This window comes from Mytilus californianus, unplaced genomic scaffold (assembly GCF_021869535.1).
Source record: "Mytilus californianus isolate M0D057914Y unplaced genomic scaffold, xbMytCali1.0.p SCAF_12, whole genome shotgun sequence".
Classification (NCBI taxonomy): Eukaryota; Metazoa; Mollusca; class Bivalvia; order Mytilida; family Mytilidae; genus Mytilus; species Mytilus californianus.
The window spans coordinates 23,790,315-23,811,970 of record NW_026262604.1 but is presented as its reverse complement, the minus strand read 5'-3'; the positions used below and the strand labels follow the sequence as shown (position 1 = coordinate 23,811,970).

General features: G+C 33.3%; 1 protein-coding gene across 2 annotated transcripts in view; it reads left to right on the top strand.

The window, feature by feature from the left end:
* LOC127721571 (protogenin-like) overlaps nucleotides 1-21,079 on the top strand; it is a 37,513-nt gene extending 16,434 nt beyond the window's left edge. The window contains exons 5-15 of one of the 2 annotated variants that reach the window (XM_052228341.1): nucleotides 1,263-1,388; nucleotides 2,431-2,589; nucleotides 4,072-4,220; nucleotides 11,298-11,421; nucleotides 12,393-12,533; nucleotides 13,310-13,456; nucleotides 14,106-14,291; nucleotides 15,174-15,302; nucleotides 15,937-16,122; nucleotides 17,579-17,707; nucleotides 19,162-21,079. In XM_052228341.1, coding sequence (XP_052084301.1) covers nucleotides 1,263-1,388; nucleotides 2,431-2,589; nucleotides 4,072-4,220; nucleotides 11,298-11,421; nucleotides 12,393-12,533; nucleotides 13,310-13,456; nucleotides 14,106-14,291; nucleotides 15,174-15,302; nucleotides 15,937-16,122; nucleotides 17,579-17,707; nucleotides 19,162-19,394 — 1,709 coding nt within the window. In that variant the 3' untranslated portion in view covers nucleotides 19,395-21,079. The remainder of the gene's footprint in view (nucleotides 1-1,262; nucleotides 1,389-2,430; nucleotides 2,590-4,071; nucleotides 4,221-11,297; nucleotides 11,422-12,392; nucleotides 12,534-13,309; nucleotides 13,457-14,105; nucleotides 14,292-15,173; nucleotides 15,303-15,936; nucleotides 16,123-17,578; nucleotides 17,708-19,161) is intronic. The other variant, XM_052228342.1, reaches the window with a different exon arrangement.
* The last annotated feature ends 577 nt before the right edge of the window (nucleotides 21,080-21,656 follow it).

The window sequence follows — 21,656 nt, the reverse complement described above, 5'->3', positions numbered from 1 at the left end:
AGGTTGAAAATCGGAAAATTGTTGTAGTATACTAGTTGTTCATAATAATAATAAACTCATAATAGATACTAGGATTGAAATTTTATATTTGCGCCATGATTCTTCTATGATTTGTTTATCTACAAATATCTGACTTAGATTGTTGCAGAAGGTATGTGGTTGTCACCAGGCACTCTGGCTTCCACCACAGATTAAAAACTGACAACAACCAAATAGTCAATATTGCTGAAATTAGCGTTAGACACAAACCAATCAAACAATCAACTGATTGAGATGTGCATGTTTTTTTATTACTTGGTTTTCAGTTGATTTACACTTCATTTGATCATGTTTGACGAACTACTTATAGTAAATCATGTCATTACGATGTCTATTTCACTGGTATGTATTTTTTTCTTCACTTGGTTTACAGTTGATTTACACTTCATTTGATCATGTTTGACGAACTACTTATAGTAAATCATGTCATTACGTTGTCTATTTCACTGGTATGTATAGATGACTTTGGAATCGTATATTTCATATGTCTCAATACTTTGATATTGGTATTACGCTATAATAATAAAAACATATCAATAAATGCAGTAATTTGTGTCCATTAACCCATTATTCTTGATGTTCTTAGTTTGTTAGTTAAAATAACTCCAGTTTACACATTACTAACATCTAAAAAAATATATTTGATCCTTTGATATTTAAACAAATTCCACATGTATATCAAAAAGAAGATGTGGTAAGATTGCCATTGAGAAACTCTAAACAAGAGACCCAATGACATATCACTAAACAATTATAGGTAGTCAACAATGAGCAAAGCCCATACCGCATTGTCATCTATTAAAGTCCCGAAATGACAAATGTAAAACGATTTAATCAAGAAGAATAACGGCATAATTTAATATCTACAAAATAATGAACTAAAAACAATTATGTAACACAGAAACAAACAATAATGACTGAACTACAGGATCTAGACTGTGGATACGATAGGCACATATAGAGTGATTCAGGGTAAAACAAGTTTGCAGAAGCCAACCCTCCCCTAACCTGGGACAATGATGCATGTACCAGAGTGACATTCAAAGTCGTCGGTCGGAAATAAAAAGAAAACACCATGGCTAAAACGGAAAACAACCAACAGGTGAACAAAAGTACACAAAAACATAGCATAGAAGACTAAAGGCTGAGCAACACTGTAAGTTAAGAAAAGCTCATGCTTTAAATTGTGCATTTAAAAGTAAACAACACAGATTGTTTTGCAGATACAAAAAGACAACCTCCAAAGATAGTGGCTATTTCTAAAGAAATCAATGCCACTATAAAGCACTCAGTTATATTAGAATGCCTGGCAAAAGGGAATCCAACACCTGTGGTTACATGGATGAAAGGTTTGTAAAATCTATTTATACATTTGTTGTGGTGCTTAACAGTTAGTGTGAAATTCAAAACAAAACGTTGACGCTTTTGCCAAATATTATTTGCTCTTGTTAATAAAATGAAATTGCAATATGTAATCATCTTTTCACAAAATTATATTCTGCGGATTTCATTTACTTTCTGCTCACAGGTACCAAACACGGATATCAAATTGTATGACATCATTATTCGCGCCAATCAATTTAGTTTAGACAACTTGTGTAGTTCTCAAAGTACTTAGATTTATTGTTTCCTCTTATCCGGAAATCCATAAAAATTTGAAAACCAAGAATATATATATACATGTAAATCAGAAGATGTGATACGAGTGCCAAAGAGACAACTCTCCACTTAAGTCACAATATATAAAAAAGTTAACAATTATAGGTCGAAATACGGCGGTCAACAAGGAGGCTTGCCTCAAACCGAACAGAAAGCTATGAAAGGCCCAAAAAGATATGGTGTAAAACAGCTCGAACAGGACAACTTACGGTCCACATTTATATGTATCTGCTGTATAAATACACAACCATGTTTAGTTAGAATTGGTATGTAAAATCTGATGCCTTCTGTGTTATGACATGTTGATGACCCATGCAATAAAAATATGAATGTATGCCCTAGATCCAATATGCCGTCAATTTCAGTGGCAGTCCAAATTATCCACCTTCAATGAGTTGGCCTACATGTTTTCTATTGTTTGTTAGTAGTTCATTCTAAATAGGCATGAAGTGTTTGCCCCTAAAGCCAGCTACAGTCAATCAATATCCACAGTAAGTACATTTGTACTGTGAATTCAGTAATTATTGGTTTTTTAGAAATGCTAAAATTCAACAACATTATGTAAACTATGCAAATCAAGACTCTCATTGGTAATTTCAGCAGTGATTTTCTTTCATACTTTTTTTGGAAAATCGCAGAGGTCACAGATTGGCAATAATAAATGCATACATTTATTTCTAAATTAACAGTACTTAGTTAGTATTAATAATAAGTTTGTTATTTTATTTATAGATGGAAATCAAACATCAGATGACATTTTTAACACAATTTATGATAAGAGTAATATTAAGTTTATAGAAGTCGACAAGATTGACGCTGGGACGTACCAATGTGTAGCGTCTTCACCAGGATTTCCTGATGCAGTGGCTGAGACCAAACTAAACGTCAAAGGTATGCATTTCAGTGGCATTTCAAATGTCTGACCCTTCATTCTGGTAAACCTTACACTGCAAAACATATACCTACTGCAATAATTGTTAGTTTGCTGTCGTCTTGAACTTTTTGCAACTTGGCAACTTAAATAACTACATTGCAGAACTTACTTATTGTATTAATTGCTTTCCCTGTTCTGTTATTTCATTATAATTGGTTTAAATTCTATCGAAATAAAAAATTAAGGGGAACAAACTCCGTTATTTGCTATAATTAAACAATCCTTATCTGGAAATATCTGGAAATACCAGACTCGCAGAAACGAAAGTCCAAGCATTTCCAATAAAGGGTTAGGGTAACTTCAAAATATGATAATCAGGTCGATGGGATTGTTTGTTGGTTTTTTGTCATGTTTAGAAATTCTAAATTGCCTGGTTCTTATAAAAACTGGCAATTAAACAAAATGTTTAAAATATAAACCATGAACAATACATTTATTTCACCTTCATCAAATTGAGTTCCCAATATGTTTTTTTTAATAAAAAGAAGGGCTTCATAAAAGATAAATGATAAGTCTCACCTCAGGAACACTTGGTTAAAGATAGAACAAAAATTTTTGAAAATAATGTGAAGGTTCATTTTCACAAAATGATTGAAAAAAATATTGATCACTTTACCAGGTTTACAGAATAAAACAACAAGAATACTAAACATAAACCACAACATTTGAGAATTTTTTATACTTTTACATGTATGAATTTATAACTAAAACTTAGATCAGTTAGATCGTTTTGAAACCAACATACAAAACATAGTTGTCAATACTTGTTTGATAGGATAGTTATCTAAGAAGTTTTAAATTTTTTTTCGTCTTTTGATATTAGTTATCGACTGCACTTGAATGTAAGATTTTAATGTTAGTTTCTTAATTAATCATGACAGAATATGCTATCTTTAGTTTAAAAAATCTCACATGAGATGTCAATATAAATGAAAGGAAGATGTGGTATGATTCCCAATGTGACACATTCTAATGATGTTTCTTTGCTGATATTGCATAACAAATTTGAATTGAAAATAAAATGATATCTAGATTTTATCGATAACTATGAATGAGTAAATTAGTCAGTATTTATAAAAGAAAGAAGAAGTGGTATTATGTTCCATACCACTCATGGACAAAAATGACGATTATATGATAATATAGAAAAAAAAGTATTTGCGAAAGAGAGGGACTAATTACTATCTAAAGGTTAAGCGAATTGCATAGCAATACACTTTCGAAAATAGAGTGTCATATTATAATACTTAAGAAGTATTCAATCAAATCACTTGTTGGTTCTATGAAAACATAACTAAGTGTAATATCGAAGACTAATACTTGTTGATCAATCTTTGAATATGATAACACCATGTTGCTGTATTTCACAAAATTATTATTGATTTGACCAAAGGATAACTTATTCCCTAAAGTTGACATGAATAATTATATATTTTCAGTGCCACCATTCATAATCAAAGCTCCACTCAGCAAAGGGTATCCTGTAGCCAGATGGTTTCGATTAAAGTGTACTGTTGGAGGTACTCCTACACCAGAGGTTACTTGGTACAAAAATGGACAAAAGATTGAATCTCTGGAAAATATGCAGGTTTGATATTGTTGTTATGCCCTGTAGGAAACGGGGGTATCAAGTGTTGACTTTGACTGTTGATCCGTCCTCTTTCCGACCGTCTCATTTTTGTTTCCGCACTCCAAACTAAGTTTGCCTTATCCAAACTGTATTAAATTCTTACACAATGCTGAAAAAATAACAAATAAATAGAGTTTAGATGTGAGCAGTGACTCATTAACCCTTCCTGATTTATCCCCTTTTTATTTTTGAAAATTGCAAAACATGAATGCCCCCCGGTGGATCGCTATCCTTGCCGTGGTCGGGGGGCTTGCGTGTCTCAGTGACCCCAAGAGCTATGCCAGCTGGAGCTTCGTCTCCTGGTAGGGTTACCCATGCTGGACAGGTCGAAGGGTAGAGACCAGACTAAAGTGATCCGAACATCGTACGAGTTGCCCGATGTTTTGAATAAAATAGGCTCTCCAACCCGTTGGCCGTGGGTTGCTTCCCGTGTCGGTGGTTGACGAGGTCCTTGCGGATGAGGGCTGTAGCCAGACTCCTTACGGTCAGAAAATACCCGGACGGACGAGACTATAGTTCAATAAGCTGCTTTGGCTCCAATATCATCTAAACGGGAGGTCGGATGGACCCGGTTCGATCAATCGGCTGATCATGTCGAGCCCTTCAGTTAATCCTCAACAATAAGCTTTCTTGTAACAATTTTCATTATATACACATGTGTTTTAAATTAAGCTATTTATATTTCGGAAAACTGAAGAAGGCGACGGCTCATGGGTCAATCAAGTGGTACGCTTTCTATTTTGCTTGATGGATACGCTCTGCTTGAGTATACTATTCTTGGAACATCTGGTGCTTTCCGCAGTGGATCTTTGGTGTTAATTTTGGGGACCAGCTACGTTATACATGTTATACTTAGAGCTCGTTTTCAGCATTAGCACTTGACCCCGGCTCGCCGCGGAAACACAGCATCGCCCTTGTAGGCACTCCGAGGTGGGTGGATGACAAGAATGATGAATCTTTCTCATTTCCTATGGCACAACAAAACCAACCCTCTAAATCAGCTTTAATACATAAAAAAAGAAAATGTGATGATTCAGTGCCCTGTCAGGAAGATGACAGTTGGCACAGATTTATTGTAATAAAAGGAACAGATGAAAAACCAATTTCCAAAATATCTCCCTTTGTGATTCACAAACAAATTCAAAGCGTTGCTGGTACTGTAAAAAAAGTTTCAAAAATGAGATCAGGCAATTTGTTGGTTGAATGTTCCAACAAAAGTCAATCAACAAATTTGCTTACAATGACAACAATTACAAACTTTCCTGTTTCTGCCTCTCCTCACAACAGTTTGAACAGCTGTGAGGGGATCATTCGAGACAGAAGTCAATACCTTGGTGACCTTATCGTGGAAGAAATCTGTGAGGAACTTTCAAGCCAAGGTGTAACTGATGTTGTTAGATTTTAAATAAAAAAGAATGGAAATATAATCAAATTAAATACATATCTTTTGACCTTTAGAACTTTAACTCCTCCTCCATCTATTACTTTAGGTTGCTTCGGAATCAGAGTTGACAGGTTTATCCCTAACCCAATTCGATGCTTCACTTGTCAAAAGTTTGGTCATGGAAGCATACAATGTCGTGGTACGCAGAGATGCTTCAAGTGTTCTGACGAAGGACACGAGGGAACAACCTGTCACTCTGAATCTTCTAAATGCGTAAACTGTGGTGAATCCCATTTTTCATCATCTAGGGACTGCCCTGTTTACCTTAAAGAAAAAAATATTATCAAAATTAAAACAGAAAGAAACATCAGTTACCCAGAAGCTAAACAGAGATGATCTCCTCGTTTCGAACAAACCATCGTACGCCAGCAAAGTTGTCCGTTCATTCAGTCACGAGCACACACAAACTCGCATGACCTGGCCAATTGATGCTGAGACATTTACAATGCTGCCTGTTGAAACAGAACCTAACGATAAAATATTAATTCCAAGAAAACCAACACCTTCTAAAACCAGTACTCAGTCAACTCAATCTTCCTTACAGAGCTCAATGTCATCATCTAAAAAAATGAAAAAAAGAAATCAAATAAAAAAGATGCAGTTAAATCAGACAGTTGGGGCGGTGAATCTGTCTGGGATCTTCCCAGTGACATAGATGATTCTTCCATCTCCAATAGTCTTCCTTCATCTGCATCTAAAAAGTTATCTTCTACATCCAGTACAAAGTCTACTAGAGCCCCGTCTCCTCTTCGTTCTCCAGAAAAGAAGGATGTCCAAATGAAGCCAGTAAATACATCCTTTCAGAAGTCTTCTGATTCGAGGTCGCGGGGTAGGGGTCGAGGCGGAGTAAAAACAGCCGCGTGTGGTCCCGGAGATCGACGACTCTCCTCACACAACAAATTTTCAACACTTATCGACGAAACTGAAAAGGAAATCGAAAGTGTTCCGCCACCCGAAAGGGTGAGCGAAATTAGAATGCTGGCAAACTCGACAGCATTCGCCTGTCTATTATCAAATCATAACTAATATCATCCCATGGAATTGCCGAGGTCTTAACATAAATCTCCTCGAGTTAACGCTTCAAGTTCAGTCATTTTTACCAATTGCATTTTGTCTTCAAGAAACTCATTTAAAAGAAAGTGACAATGTATCTTTAAAAGGATACAACATGTATAGCACATTTTCTAAGGTAGATGAACGTGCTGCAGGCGATTCATCCATTTTTGTGAAGGACAACGTCATTCATAGCACAGTCCAACTCACCACGGATCTGCAGGCAGTTGCAATTCGTTTATCATTAGATAAAACAATTACATTATGTTCTATATATATTCCACCCAATTCAATTATAGATAAAGCTAAACTCCAAAACCTCACTGATCAATTACCCTCACCATTTATACTCATGGGCGACTTCAATGCCCACAACCCCTTGTGGGGATTGATTGATTGATTGTTGGTTGCTTAACGTCCAGTGGCAAATATTTCATGCATATTCAGGACGAGAACAAGTTCACAATAAATACAATAGGTAGGTTCTGTAATAGATGAAGGGGTTAAGGTCGGAGAAATTTAGACTGCCACGGGAATTGAGGGTATATTGGATAGGGACAGAAATTTAGCCTTGCAACAGGTCATCAGATTTAACGTCCCCATTCTGACCGGACGTGGCTGCAAATTTGTACATCCCGCACAGCCAAACGGACGCCCCATTTAGCAAGGGTTTTACTGCCGGTCGGAGGAAGACCAATGGTGACCATACTTCTATTCCCCAGTCACCCTTGGGGGTCCTTGTGGGGAAGCAAGTCTCATAATATCAAAGGTAAGATCATTGAGGACTTTGTCTCTCAAGAAGGATTATGCATTTTTAATGATGGATCTAATACTTATCTTCATCCTGGAAACGGGTCCTATTCTGCTATCACTATTTGCGATCCCTCTCTTCTTCTGAATTATTCATGGCGTGTTCATGATGATCTATGTGGAAGTGATCACTTTCCAATAGTACTTGAACATCTTTTTACTTCTGCCCAACAGAGAGTACCACGTTGGAAACTTGACAAGGCGGACTGGTCCTTGTTTGAGAATCTCTGTCAAGCGGAACTTCAGTCAAAGATGTTTGAGACTGTACAAGATCCAATTTTAACTTTTAATACAGTTTCAACGTCAATTGCTGACAAAACTATTCCTAAGACCTCGGCAAATCCGAAACATCCCAGCAAACCATGGTTTGATGATGCTTGTGATCAAGCAATAGGTGACCGTAAAAAATCTGAAAGACAGTTCAATCAACAACCAACGACGGAAAACTTGAGTAATTTCCGTGTTTTTCGCGCTAAGGCACGGCGGACTTGCAGGCAAGCACAACGAACGTCTTGGAAGAAATTTGTCTCGGAGATAACATCTCACACTCCGATGACAAAAGTATGGAACATGATACAAAAGATAAAAGGTAAAAATTCTAAAGCCACAGTTAAACATTTAAAAAATGACAATGATTAATTAACATCTGAAAAGGATATTGCCAACAAGCTTGGCGAAATCTTCTTCTTCTCACAACTACAGGGAAGATTTTTACAAAGTTAAAAAACAAAAAGAAAAAATTAAATTAAAACTTTAAATCATTAAATGGTGAAAATTATAATAAACTCTTTTCTCTTGAAGAACTTAAAACATCTCTGTAAAAGCCCATGATACAGCTTGTGGGCCTGATAATATTCACTACCAACTGTTAAAACACTTGCCAGATTCCTCGCTGGAAGCTCTTTTGCAGCTTATGAATAACATCTGGGAATCTGGTGATTTACCATCAATCTGGAAGCTTGCAACCGTCGTGCCTATTCCAAAACCTAGTAAAGATCACACGGATCCTATTAATTATCGGCAAATTGCTCTTACCAGTTGTGTCTGTAAAACACTAGAACGGATGGTCAATGATCGCCTTGTTTGGTTCCTGGAATCCAATGGGCTTTAAGCCAATATCCAGTGTGGATTCCGCCAAGGTCGCAATACTCTTGACCATCTTGTTCGATTCGAATCATTTGTCCGTAATGGTTTTGCGAAAAATTAACATGTAGTGTCGGTCTTTTTCGATCTAGAAAAAGCCTATGATACTGCATGGAAGTATGGTATTTTAAAAGATCTCTTTGATATGGGGTTGAAAGGCAATATGCCAAATTTTATTTCGAATTTTCTATCTAACAGACAATTTAATGTTAGAGTAAATTCAACCATGTCTGATCTGTATGATCAAGAGATGGGTGTCCCTCAGGGCAGTATTTTATCTGTTACATTATTTAGTCTTAAAATCAACAGCCTTGTTGAAGTTTTAAAAAGTAATATTGAAGGTTCATTGTATGTTGATGACTTTTTAATATGTTATAGTGGCAAAAAAATGAATAACATAGAAAGACAATTACAGTTATGTCTTGGAAGAATTGAAAAATGGGCCTCGGAAAATGGGTTTAAATTTTCCACTTCAAAAACGGTCGGGATGCATTTTTGTAACAAAAGGAAATTGCATATTGATCCAGAACTCACTTTGTACGGCAACCCAATTAAAATTGTTGATGAAACCAAATTTCTTGGGTTAATTTTCGATAAAAAGTTAACCTTTCTACCCCATATCAAAATGTTAAAATCGAAATGTTTAAAAGCATTAGATATTTTAAAAGTTGTCGGCAGTAACGACTGGGGTGCTGATTGCAACATTTTACTTAATTTATATAGATCTCTAGTTAGATCTAAACTAGATTATGGCTCTATAGTGTATGGTTCTGCAAGGAAGTCCTACATACAGATTCTCGATGCTGTGCATCATCAGGGTTTGCGTCTCTGTCTTGGAGCATTTAAAACCTCACCAGTTGAGAGTCTGTATGTAGAGGCTGATGAGCACTCACTCTCTAACAGACGTTTGAAGCTTGGACTTCAATATGCTGTCAAACTAAAAGCCTACTCAGATAATCCTGCCTACAGCTGTGTTTTTAATCCAATTTATGAAGATATTTTTGCAAAACATGAAAATAAAATTCCTCCGTTAGGTATACGTTTAAAACCACATTTAGCTTCTTTTGATTTACAATCTGTTGCTCAAGTTGAAACTTGCAAATGTCCTCCATGGGAACTTCCCAAACCAAAAATGATATTTGATCTCGGTGAACACAATAAAAAATAAAACAAATCCTCTTTTAATTCAGCAACACTATTAGAGAATATGTTTTTAATATATTGAAAAATGAATGGAGTAAAAGAGATGATAATAAATTACATGAAATTAAACCTAATTTAGGTAAACCTTTCAATAATTTTATGTGCAGAAAAGATCAGTGTGTTATTTCTAGATGTCGTATTGGTCATACTAGAATAACACACGAATATCTTTTAAAAAAAGAAAGTAGAACCTCAATGTATACCTTGTAACTGCAAGTATGCTATTAAACATGTTTTAATTCATTGTATTGACTTTGCTGAAGAAGCATTCCAATGTCAATAATATGTATGATTTATTTAATAATGTTCCATTTACAAATATTGTTTCATTCTTAAAAGAAATTGGAATATATTATAAAATATAAAAAATGTTGTTATATTTAATTTTTATCACGTTATCTTAGTGTTGATTTTTATTTGTAAATAATCAATTTGCTTTAGTCTAGAGTTTTAGTTTATTGAAAGACTTTTTGTCTGATTTTAAAAATATACCTTAAATTGTTATAATATTCGAATTAGCTCTCGCCGCGATATAGCCTTTCTGTGCTAATGCGGCGTAAAGCAAACAACAATCAATCAATCAATCAATCAAAACATGAATGTCCTTCTGCACATTCTTCCTCTATTACTCTACCATATTGATATAAGTGTAAGTTTCTTTAGTAAGGGCTAGTACAAACTGTGTGGGGATTAGAAGGCACTTAATAAAAATAAAATAGGGGTTAATTTCGGTTTGAAACTATTTTTCACACAAATGCACATTTAATTGTACGGTTTGAGATCTAGGAGAAAATGTGCCTTCCAAACCCCATCCCTTTTTACACAAATACATTTAATTTGGGAATATCCCTTTCAAAGGAATGTAATGAATAGAGATATTTTTTCTAATCAAATCAATAATAATTTTGTGAAATACAGCAACATGGTGTTATCATATTCAAAGATTGACCAACAAGTATTAGTCTTCGATATTACACTTAGTTATGTTTTCATAGAACCAACAAGTGATTTGATTGAATACTTCTTAAGTATTATAATATGACACTCTATTTTCGAAAGTGTATTGCTATGCAATTCGCTTAACCTTTAGATAGTAAGTTTCTATATATTTATACGCTTTTGTGAAACACCATCTTTGAAAAAAAATGCGTCATCATATCGCAATGGCTGACTTTCTAATTTCTCCTATAGATTGGCTTGGATGGAAAACGTTCTAAGTTTTCGGATTAGAATAAATGTAATTTGTTGTATCAATGATGTTGAAATCACCATCTGGATATATTAAACTTAGTTTCATAAAACAATCAGTACATGCATTATTTCTTAAATATTGTACCAATTGTCCAATCTTAATGGTAAAACTTGTTTCTTGTTGTTTTTAGATATACCCAGACAATATGCTGTTGATAGGTAGCAGTATAAGTGATTCTGGATACTACCAGTGTATTGCCAAAAATGATGTTGGTGTTGACATGGCAATTGCTAGACTACAAATCATCATGAAAAGTATTGTAAACTCATATGTACTCATATGTACTGATTCTCAATGCCTCTGCATATTCATAATTTGAAATATTATTAGAAAGTCACAATACAAGGCTCTTTGTTGAGACAGTTAATGTAAGAAAAAAAAGTTATTGTTGTGTCGAGGCCTTGATATTTTTCAACATCAATATGAGGATAAGCTATCTGATAATTGAATAATTAGTTTGTATTTGTGCGTTTCTATGATATAAACATAAGTTTTTCTTTGTGTTTCCATTTAGTCTGAGGAGGTTTGATGATATCAGTGATAAGTTCAGGTCAAATTATGAAAGCTGTGTCAAGCATATTTGACGTCACAAAACCTATCATTTGACAGCCATAAATATGTAAGAATCAAATACCACATGCAGAGCTATGTTATCAATGGACATAAAAAAAAATAGTCAAATTCATCTCAGGTCACCTTTGCCTGAGTGAGTTGGAATCTGTTGAACTCCTTTATTTTTCATTGAAGTTTTAGTAAAAGTTTGTTAAAAATCATGTCAGTACCAAAACACTGAATAATGACATGAATGAGTTGATGATATAATTATCTAACTAAGCATCTGTTTTATCTCAGAAGGAGATCTGGATTCATTAAACACAATTCATTTGACAATGTAAATAAATCAATGGAGCCAGATTTGCATTTTAATAAGTGTAAAATGATTTTTAATTGATTGCAAGTTGAATAATATCAACAGAAGACCTTGACGACACTGTTGGAACATTAGTTTACAAAAAGTTATATAACTATTTCTAATTTTAAAATTAGACAACTATCAACTGCCGTTCACATGATAAAGATAAAGGCAATTATAGGTCACTGTATGGCTTTGAACAATGAGAACAACACATGCCGTATATTCAGCTTTAAAAGGTTTATACAATACAATTTGCCAATAAAAACAAACAAATTAAATTAAAAACCCTTTCTGAATGTGGTTTTACAGATAATGTACCCAAACCGCCTGGACATGTGGCTGTCACAAGTGTTAGCAGTACAGAAGTATGTATTCGATGGTTTCCATCAGAGTATCCAAACTGCTGTCCTATTCTAGCTTATACTGTTGTCTATGGGGAGCTGAAGGATGGTGAGTTGGGGGATACGGGATACATGTGTAAAGGGAGATAACTTGTTAGAGCACATCAAGCTTTGGTCAGTAAGGTCATTTTTGCATGCGTTTTAATCAACAATTTGTTTACATATGTTTTCTGTTTCTAAGTTACTCAGTGTTTGAATTCTGTCTCATAGCTTGTTAATGATATCAAAGTAACCGTATAACAAACAGACTGATGGGAGCAATTTATTGTTAACTCAGACATTAAAATCTGTATATTTTTTTTTTCAAATATTTAGATAATTTTCAAAAATGCGAAATTAATTGTTGAAAAGCTGCATACAGTCGTAATTATCAGATTTAAGAATTCGGTTGAATTATTTGCATTAATATAATTCACTCTAAGGTATTTGAACTACAGGAGTTCAGCACCTACTGCAAGTAGGAAAATGATGTTTATTCAAACCTTAAATAATAGATCTTCTTTTGAATAAGCATACAAATAAAAAAAAATTACAACGATGGTGGCTGCGATGTAAGCTTAGACACGAGTTTGTACTGAGCAATTTATTTTGGTGACTTTCCACAGAAAAAAAATTACAAAACTTCGAACTGTTCTGAACTTGAACATATTTGATTTTCTCCTGTATAAACACATAAACAATTTAAGAAAACCATGTACTTTTAATTGCAGTGAAAACTTCTAAAAAATCTAAAATAGTATCAATGAAAATAAATCATTTTCAAACATGTATTAGTGATATTTGTCTATTATAACTTCTATATTTGATGTTTTCGTATTATTCTAGTAACACAGAAGAAAGCTACATCTGAGAAATATAAATGTATACACGATCTTAAGCCACATACAGATTACAAATTTTATATACGAGCTTTCAATAGGAAAGGTGCTGGAGCCAAGTCAGATACAGTGACTGTTAAAACACTAGAATCAGGTATGGATGGCATTGAATGAAGAATGAGTAATTCCCCTTTTCTGAACAGCTTGTCATTTTTGCAGTTGTGAATTTCAATCCAAACTTGTGCTGAGGTGCGTTTTGATTCGAATCTTAGTTGAAATGATCATAAGTTTTCCTGCTGAAATTAAACGGTTCTTACTATGCACTCAAGCTACCTGTACAAGTTAGAGGTCTGGTCTTCAAAGAAAATGCCTGTACCAAGTTAGTAAATTGACAGTTGTTTTCCATCCGTTTGATATGTTTGAGCTCTTGATTTTTTTTATTTAATTAGGAACCGTCCGTTTTAAATTTACCTCGGAATTCGGTATTTTAGTTATTTAACTTTTTCTCATCAAATAAAAACTGAGAACCTTGATGTAGATAAAAATCCCTGAAAGTGGGGTTTAATACCTTCAAACAAACTAACAGAATCTAGTAGGTTTGGATATTTACACAGTTTATTATATTTTGTTTTGTTAAAGAAGTGTGCATGATTTCGAGTATTCATTTAGAAGAATTAACTCTTCACATGTTTCTGGCAAATATCTGAATCAGTTTTTTGCTTTCCCTTTTTTGTAGCATACAGACATAATATATCTCTGTTAAAACAGTTAAAAGTTAACAATAATTAATACATCTTATTCAGTTCCTGTAGCAGCCCCAAATCTGAGACTTTCTAGTTCATCACCATGTAGTATAGATTTGAAGTGGGATTCACTTCCTTCTGAGATATGTAATGGTGTTATCACAAGGTACCAGATTTATGTGTCAAATGGTGGACATGAAATCATGGAGAATATGTCTACTGCTTGCCATAAATATACTATCAGAGGTAAGCATATCATAATTCAGGTGTTGTAATTAGCAGTTCTTTGTATATTTATTATCACCACCATATCCTGTATGTGCCTCTCCCAAGTCAAAACCCCTAGTTCAGTGGTTGTCGTGAATTCATATCTGTCATACTTTTTTTTGTGATCTGTTTTGTTACAAATTATGCTATTAGATTTCTCATTTGAATTGTTTCATGTTTTTAATGTTTGGTCCTTCTATAGCCACCTATATGGTATGGAATTTTTTAATTGTTGAACGCCTTACGGTTGCCTATAACTGCTTAAATAATCTTCATTTGAATAGTTGTTTCACTGGCAATCATACCTCATCTCTTTTTTCATATTAGTAGTTAATACAAGTAAATTGTATGTGTAATACAAATAACGGCAATCGTGCTGTATTTGACATCTGTTATCTTATTCCTATTAGTTCATTTATCATGTATCATGTCACGTGAAAAACATCTACTTCGGGCATAAAATATGGCTCCATCTGCTGTTTATACCAACAAGTGTAAAATTGGTTAGGAATGCCTTGCATAAAATAAATTCTAGTATAAAAATCAAGAAAACTAAAGACAAACAATTATTCATGAAATGAATTGATTGTGAAAACTTTTTATCTGCCATCTCGCCTTATCAGAAGGAAAATAAAGAAACTGACGATGTCCAGTGTTCGAAATTTTTAAAACAAATGATTTTATAAATTAAAAAAGGTAAAATATGTTCATATTTGAATTTCTACACAAAAATAAATGCATGTTATTCGAAATTCCTTTGAAAAGTTGTCAGTTTTCAAAACAGTTCATAGGAAAGCTACAGATAAACAATTATATAGGATCTGAAATAGATCCACTCATAGAGAATATTAACCCTTACAGACCTCCATCCAGACACTGAGTATAAAGTGATAGTATTAACGGGGACAGAATGGAGATATCCAAAGCTGGTAGATGCTCATTATCTCTGGCTGGTACATAGAACACCAAAACAAAATTACAAATCACAAGGTAAGCGTGAAATTCTATGTATAAAAAGATTATTTTAGTTTTTTAAATGCAGATAATAATAATCTGTTTAGACTAATGTAACATAAACATAAAAATACTGATTAATTCAATTTGATTTTTGATTTTTTTTTGTTTTAACGCCACTTTTAAGCACCGCTTTTGGGCTATTTCGTGGCGGCCATTTTTTTTTTTTTGGTTGAGGAAGCCGGTGTGCCCGGAGAAAACCATCGACCTTCGATAGGAAAACAGACAATCCTAGTCTGTTAAGATTGGAGTCGAGTGCACCCGGGGTTCGAACTCGCCCCCTCAATGCTGACTGGCTAGTGCTGATTATTTTCAAATAAATGTTATAAGTTTGAAGTGTGATATATTGCCAATAAGTAGTATTTGCACCACAAATGTTCCTAACAAATGTCGCATTCAGTTAATTGCTTTTCCCAGTTTTGTCTCATGACCTTTTGTTTTGTGAAGGAATTCGAAGTGCGTATGATTTCGAGTATTCATTAAGAAGTATTAACTGTACACATGCTCCTGCCAAATATCTCAATCAGTTTATTGCTTTTCCCAGTTTTGTATCATACAGCCAAAACACATCCCTATTAACAGTTAACAATAAATAACACATCTTTTTCAGTGCACGAAGCAGCACCAAATCTGAGACTTTCTAGTTCATCATCATCCAGTATAGATGTAGAATGGGATCCAGTCCTTCCCGAGAAATGTAATGGTGTTTTCACAGGGTACCAGATTTATGTGTCAAATGGTGGACATGAAATCATGATGAATGTGTCTGCTAATACCCAGAGCTACACTATCAGAGGTAAAACTATTATATCAATTCTTTATATATCATATTAACCGCGTTACATTATTTATGTACCTGTCCCAAGTCAGGTGCTGGTAGTTCATTGGTTGTATTCTAAATTGAATTGCGTCATATTTGTAATGATTGGGTCTTCTAAAGCTAACTATATGGTAAGGGTTTTCTCATTGTTGAAGGCCTTAGAGTTGTTTCTAAACATTTGTTTACATCCTCTTCATTTGAACTTTGATTGATACTTGTCTCACTGGCAACCATACCAGATCTCCTTTTTTTTTAGTAATAAATTGAAGTAAATTGTATGTGTAATACAAACAATGGCAATCGTGCTGTTTGAGCCATCCATGATGTTATTGATATCAGTCCATTTATCAAAGCCTTATCTATAGTACATTAATTCACATTAAAACATATACTTGAGATATATACTAATTAAGGGTACATTATGTTGTCATGCCACATCTTCTTAAATCTTAGTATCAAAATTCTAGTTCTGTATAAAATTACACTTTTACAATTGTAAGAATGTGAAAGAGGGACGAAAGATACCAGAGGGAGAGTCAAACTCATAGATCGAAAACAAACTGACAAACGCCGTGGCCAAAAATAAAAAGACAAACAGACAAATAAAAGTACAGATGACTCAACATAGAAAACTAAAGACTTAGCAACACGAACCCACCAAAAACTGGGGGTATTTCGTAGATCCTTTCAATTAGCTACACCAAGATTATATAAACATGTTGTTTAATAAAAAGTTATAAATAATGAAGAGTAGTATTCGTTCTAAAATCCATTTCTTGCTATTTCATTTTTAATCATAAAAAGCCATTATTGGTGGATTGCTGATTCATCTTTCTTAAGATCTGTGTTAAAATCAAAATGAATAAGTGTGCTTGAAATGTGACTCCATCTGCAGTTTATAAAGAACAAAGTGTGAAGGATTAATTATAAAAAAGAAGATGTGGTATGATTGCCAATGAGACAACTATTCACAAGAGACCAAATGACACAGAAATTAACCACTATAGGTTACCGTACGGCCTTCATCAATTAGCAAAGCCCATACCGCATAATCAGTTATAAAAGGGCCCGAGACTTCCTTGCATTAGATAAATTCTAGTATAAATGTCAAAAAAAAAAAACCGAAAAAAAAATCATGAAATAACATGATTAAAAGCCCTTTTTGTATACAATATAGGATAATAAGGAAACTGAAGTAGTCCAGTGTTCAAAATGTCTTTAGCAAAAAATGTTTAACTACTATATAAAGGTAAAATTAGTTCTCTGTTGGAATTTCTTCACAAGAATAAATGCATTTAATTCGAATGAATCCCTATGAAAAATTGTCAGTTTTCAAAACTTTTCATAGGAATGATACAGATAGACAATTGTATATTATATTATATTATATAACTGAAATCCGAATCACTCATGGAGAATATTATCCCTTCAGACCTCCATCCAGACACTGAGTATAAAGTAAGAGTATTAGCAGGTACAGCAGGGGGATATCCAAAGCTGTTAGATGCTCAATGGCCCTGGCGGGTACACAGAACACCACAAGATAATGAAAAACCACAAGGTAGGCATGATACTCTATGCAAGAAAACACTATTAAGTCCTTTTTTCCGGGATCGCTTTTTAAGTGGATTGAGGCATATTTTGTTTGTGGATGTCTGAATTTTGTCAAAATTTTCGTATATGGCAATAGAATATTTCAATTCGGGGTTAACCTTTACCCTAAAAAAAAACAACGAAAATTGGTACAAAACAAATCTAATGAATTTGCAGTGCATACATTGTTTTTTTTAACAATACCGATTATTTGATATAAATGTTTCTTATTTTAAGTGTGATACAAGGTCATGTTAAGTAATGGCAGTTATGGTTCTAATAAGAAACATGCATTTATTACTTATTAGAAAAAGTGGGTTAAAATTATCTCCCTTTTGGATAGATATTTTCACATAAATAGTTTGTGTAGCATATTTCATACTTTTTATTTATATTTTATTGAACGTGACCTCCTATTCAATGTCTTTCATCCTTGCTCCAACGATATTTCATCATTCCGATCTTTCCACAACTGATTTCGATCACTTCGATTCAAAACAATAAAATGTAAATATCATCTTCACTTTTGAACAGGCTCAGTTTAGTTTTTCCATGTTTTGTTATACATTCATTATAAAAAAGAAGATGTGGTATGATTGCCAAAAAGACAACTCTCCACAAGAGACCAAAGGACACAGAAATTAACAACTATAGGTCACCGTACGGCCTTCAACAATGAGCAAAGCCCATACCGCAAGGTCAGCTATAAAAGGCCCCGAAAACTAACGGCCTAATTTATGTACAAAAATGAACGAAAAACAAATATGCAACACATCAACAAACGACAACCACTGTATTACGGGCTCCTGACTTGGGACACGCACAAACATAAAGAATGTGGCGTGGTTAAACATGTTAGCGGGATCCCAACCCTCCCCGTAACCTGGGACAGTGTTGTAACAGTACAACATAAGAACGAGCTATAAAAATCAGTTGAAAAAGGCTTAACTCATCAGATGGATAAAAATACAAATACTACAAATACAAGTGGACGTGGCCGAGTACTTATACATCCCAAAATATACTAAGTACAGATCTGAGAGTACTTGCAGTTACTGACAGCTAGTTCAAAACCACTTAAAACTAATAAAACAAAATCATGCATCTAAGACTAAATTATCTATCAGTACACATCCAACATCCAATGGATTTAGTGTAAAGACGTCATAAACAGTCAGAGAAAAACATGACCTTGTGCAATGCTAAGATACAGGTATCGACAGATTGTAGATCCACGAATGTGTATATGTATATAACCATTATATTTAGTTTGCTGTTAATTTACTGATAACAAAATCAATATTAATATCAATAAAAACAATATTCAATGATCTAATTACAGTATTAAATTGGTAACCTTTTAGAATAAGTTTATTTAAAGGATCGATAAGTTTAGCAGGATCGTTGTTTTTTTTCTTTCAGTGAATGTTCAGATTAAGGTTTCTCAACTGAACCTGACGTGTGTTGATGTTAAATGGAACATAACAGACAATCAAGCAACCCGTAGTTATGAGATTGACATTAGCAAGGATATTAACAATAAAGATGCAAGAAGTTTTGAAATTCGAAACATTAAAAGCACAAACTATATCGTATGTGGTCTTGATAAGAATTTTCTCTTGCCATTTATGTTAAGAAAACAAGTGGAAGGGTAAACTTTTATTTTAATTGAATGATATCTAAGCCAGAATGTTATTGATTTAGAATTGGTGGGTATAGCCACTAATTCAGAAAACTGGAAACATGCATTCTGTTTTAAAATTTGTCTTGATTTTAGCTGATTTTGATATACCTAAAAGGTTGATTAATACTTTAAATTCATTTGTTTGCTTGATCTTGTTGGTCAGTCACAGTCTATTTGCAGATAATTGATAAAATGCAAAACAATTTCCCCACACATTGTCTTTTTTTTTTTTAACTCATCATAAAGTTAAATATTATATATAGACAGCTTTCATATGAAAATTTTGTTAAAAACAAAAACATATTTCGCCATTCATGTCATTTCAAGTGATACATTTCTTTAACGAGAGTAATTTTGAAATATCATTTTTTTAAGGTTTTTATAGGTTGCATTTCTGTAAATATAGACAATGCAATTTCCCATAGGAACTCCCTTTGCGGCTAAAACTGTGACACTTTTACTATGAAGTTTCGTGAAAAATTCAATCCTAGAATGGAAAGTTGATATGCACTACTATTTTATTTAAAGGTCAAAACAGAGGGACGTTCGGCATATTTTCAACATTTATTGAAACCTATATTTCGACAGCCAATTTTTTAAAACTTGAATAGCAAGAAACCCAAGAAACTTTAAGTAAGAGACCAAGGACAGCAAGTAAACAATTACACTTTTGTAACGATTATTAAGAATGGAAATTGAAAGACAATGTTCAAAAGAGCTAAATCGTATTTGTTCTAAACTTGGACCACTACAGAATGTTATTTTTAGATATGCTGATATTGTGTTAAATATTGTTGAAGACATTAAATATATGTACTACTTTCAATTAACAACATGAAGGTTCACAAAAGCGAAGAAGGCTGAGAAAGCAAGTAGGGTTTTTTGAAATAATTTTAATTTTAAATGTCAACCAGAATTATCTGACAAAGTAGTAAAGCAAATATGACTGTACGGGTGTGAAGTCTGATAATGGATAATACGTTTGTTTTAAAACGTGTTCATCTAAAATTAAGTAAGCTATTGCCTTAACTTATTATTCTATACAAATCCACTCCTGACTTCATGATATATGTGTAACAAGGTTTTTTTTTTTTTTATCAAATTACGAACTATAAACTATTGAGCAACCCTTGTAACCGGGGAAGAAACGAAACTTCCTGTTATTCTATATAATCTTGTCACTGGCAGTTACAATGGAAACATAGCTTGATAGCTTGGTGTAAAAATATACAATCTATGATAATCATAAATTATTAAAAAACAGTCTCATTTTCTATATTACTTTGATATTCTAGATCATAAAAGTATTTAGAACCTTAAAACACAAAAAATCTATTCAAATTTGCTAGATGGCAAATATTTTGAAATTTCAATACCTTATGAATAACAACATCCAGTATTTCTAAAATAACTGTGCAATTATTACCAATAACTATTACATGCCTATCATCTCATTGGTAACTACCATTTGCCTCCACTTTACATTTGTACTTACATTTGATATTATGTTTGTGTCTATATCATTGTACTTTGGTTTACGAGAATAAATGTATAAATATATATGTACATATTCCAAGATATTAGAATTGGAAAAACAAAACAAAAACACTTGTCTGACTTTGTATGTTTATATTAAATAAAATATGATATGCAGTATAGCATATATTTGTGTATTTGGTTGATGTTGAAGAGGGTTACAAATATCACAATGTGAAACAAAACACACTAGATAACTATAAAGCAATATCAAGTGTTATTTCCTTTATTCATAAACTGCAGAACGTACATTTAGCTGTTCGCATTACACATAGACTATACATTTAATGGGAGTTTAGACTGAATTCTCCATTATTGTAAAAATTCACTACGCATAAAGTAACTTTCATAATAAATAACAATTACAAAACAACTAAAATCATCGTATAACTCAATTTTATTAAAACATTGTTCTGATAAGCAATAAAGATATTTCAATCAATTTTGTTGATTAATTAATTAATTAATGCACGTCTGAGTAGATGCGTAATCAGTGACATTGCCTTTAGTATTTTATAAATATATAATAGGTATCTATTTGAAGAAGATGTGGTGTCATTTCCCATGAGACAACTATCCTCATGAGACAAAATGACACAGAAATTAACAGCTATAGGTCTCTTTACGGCATGAAACAATGAGGAAAGTCCATACCACATGGTCAACTATAAAAGGCAATGGCAAAATGTAAAACAAT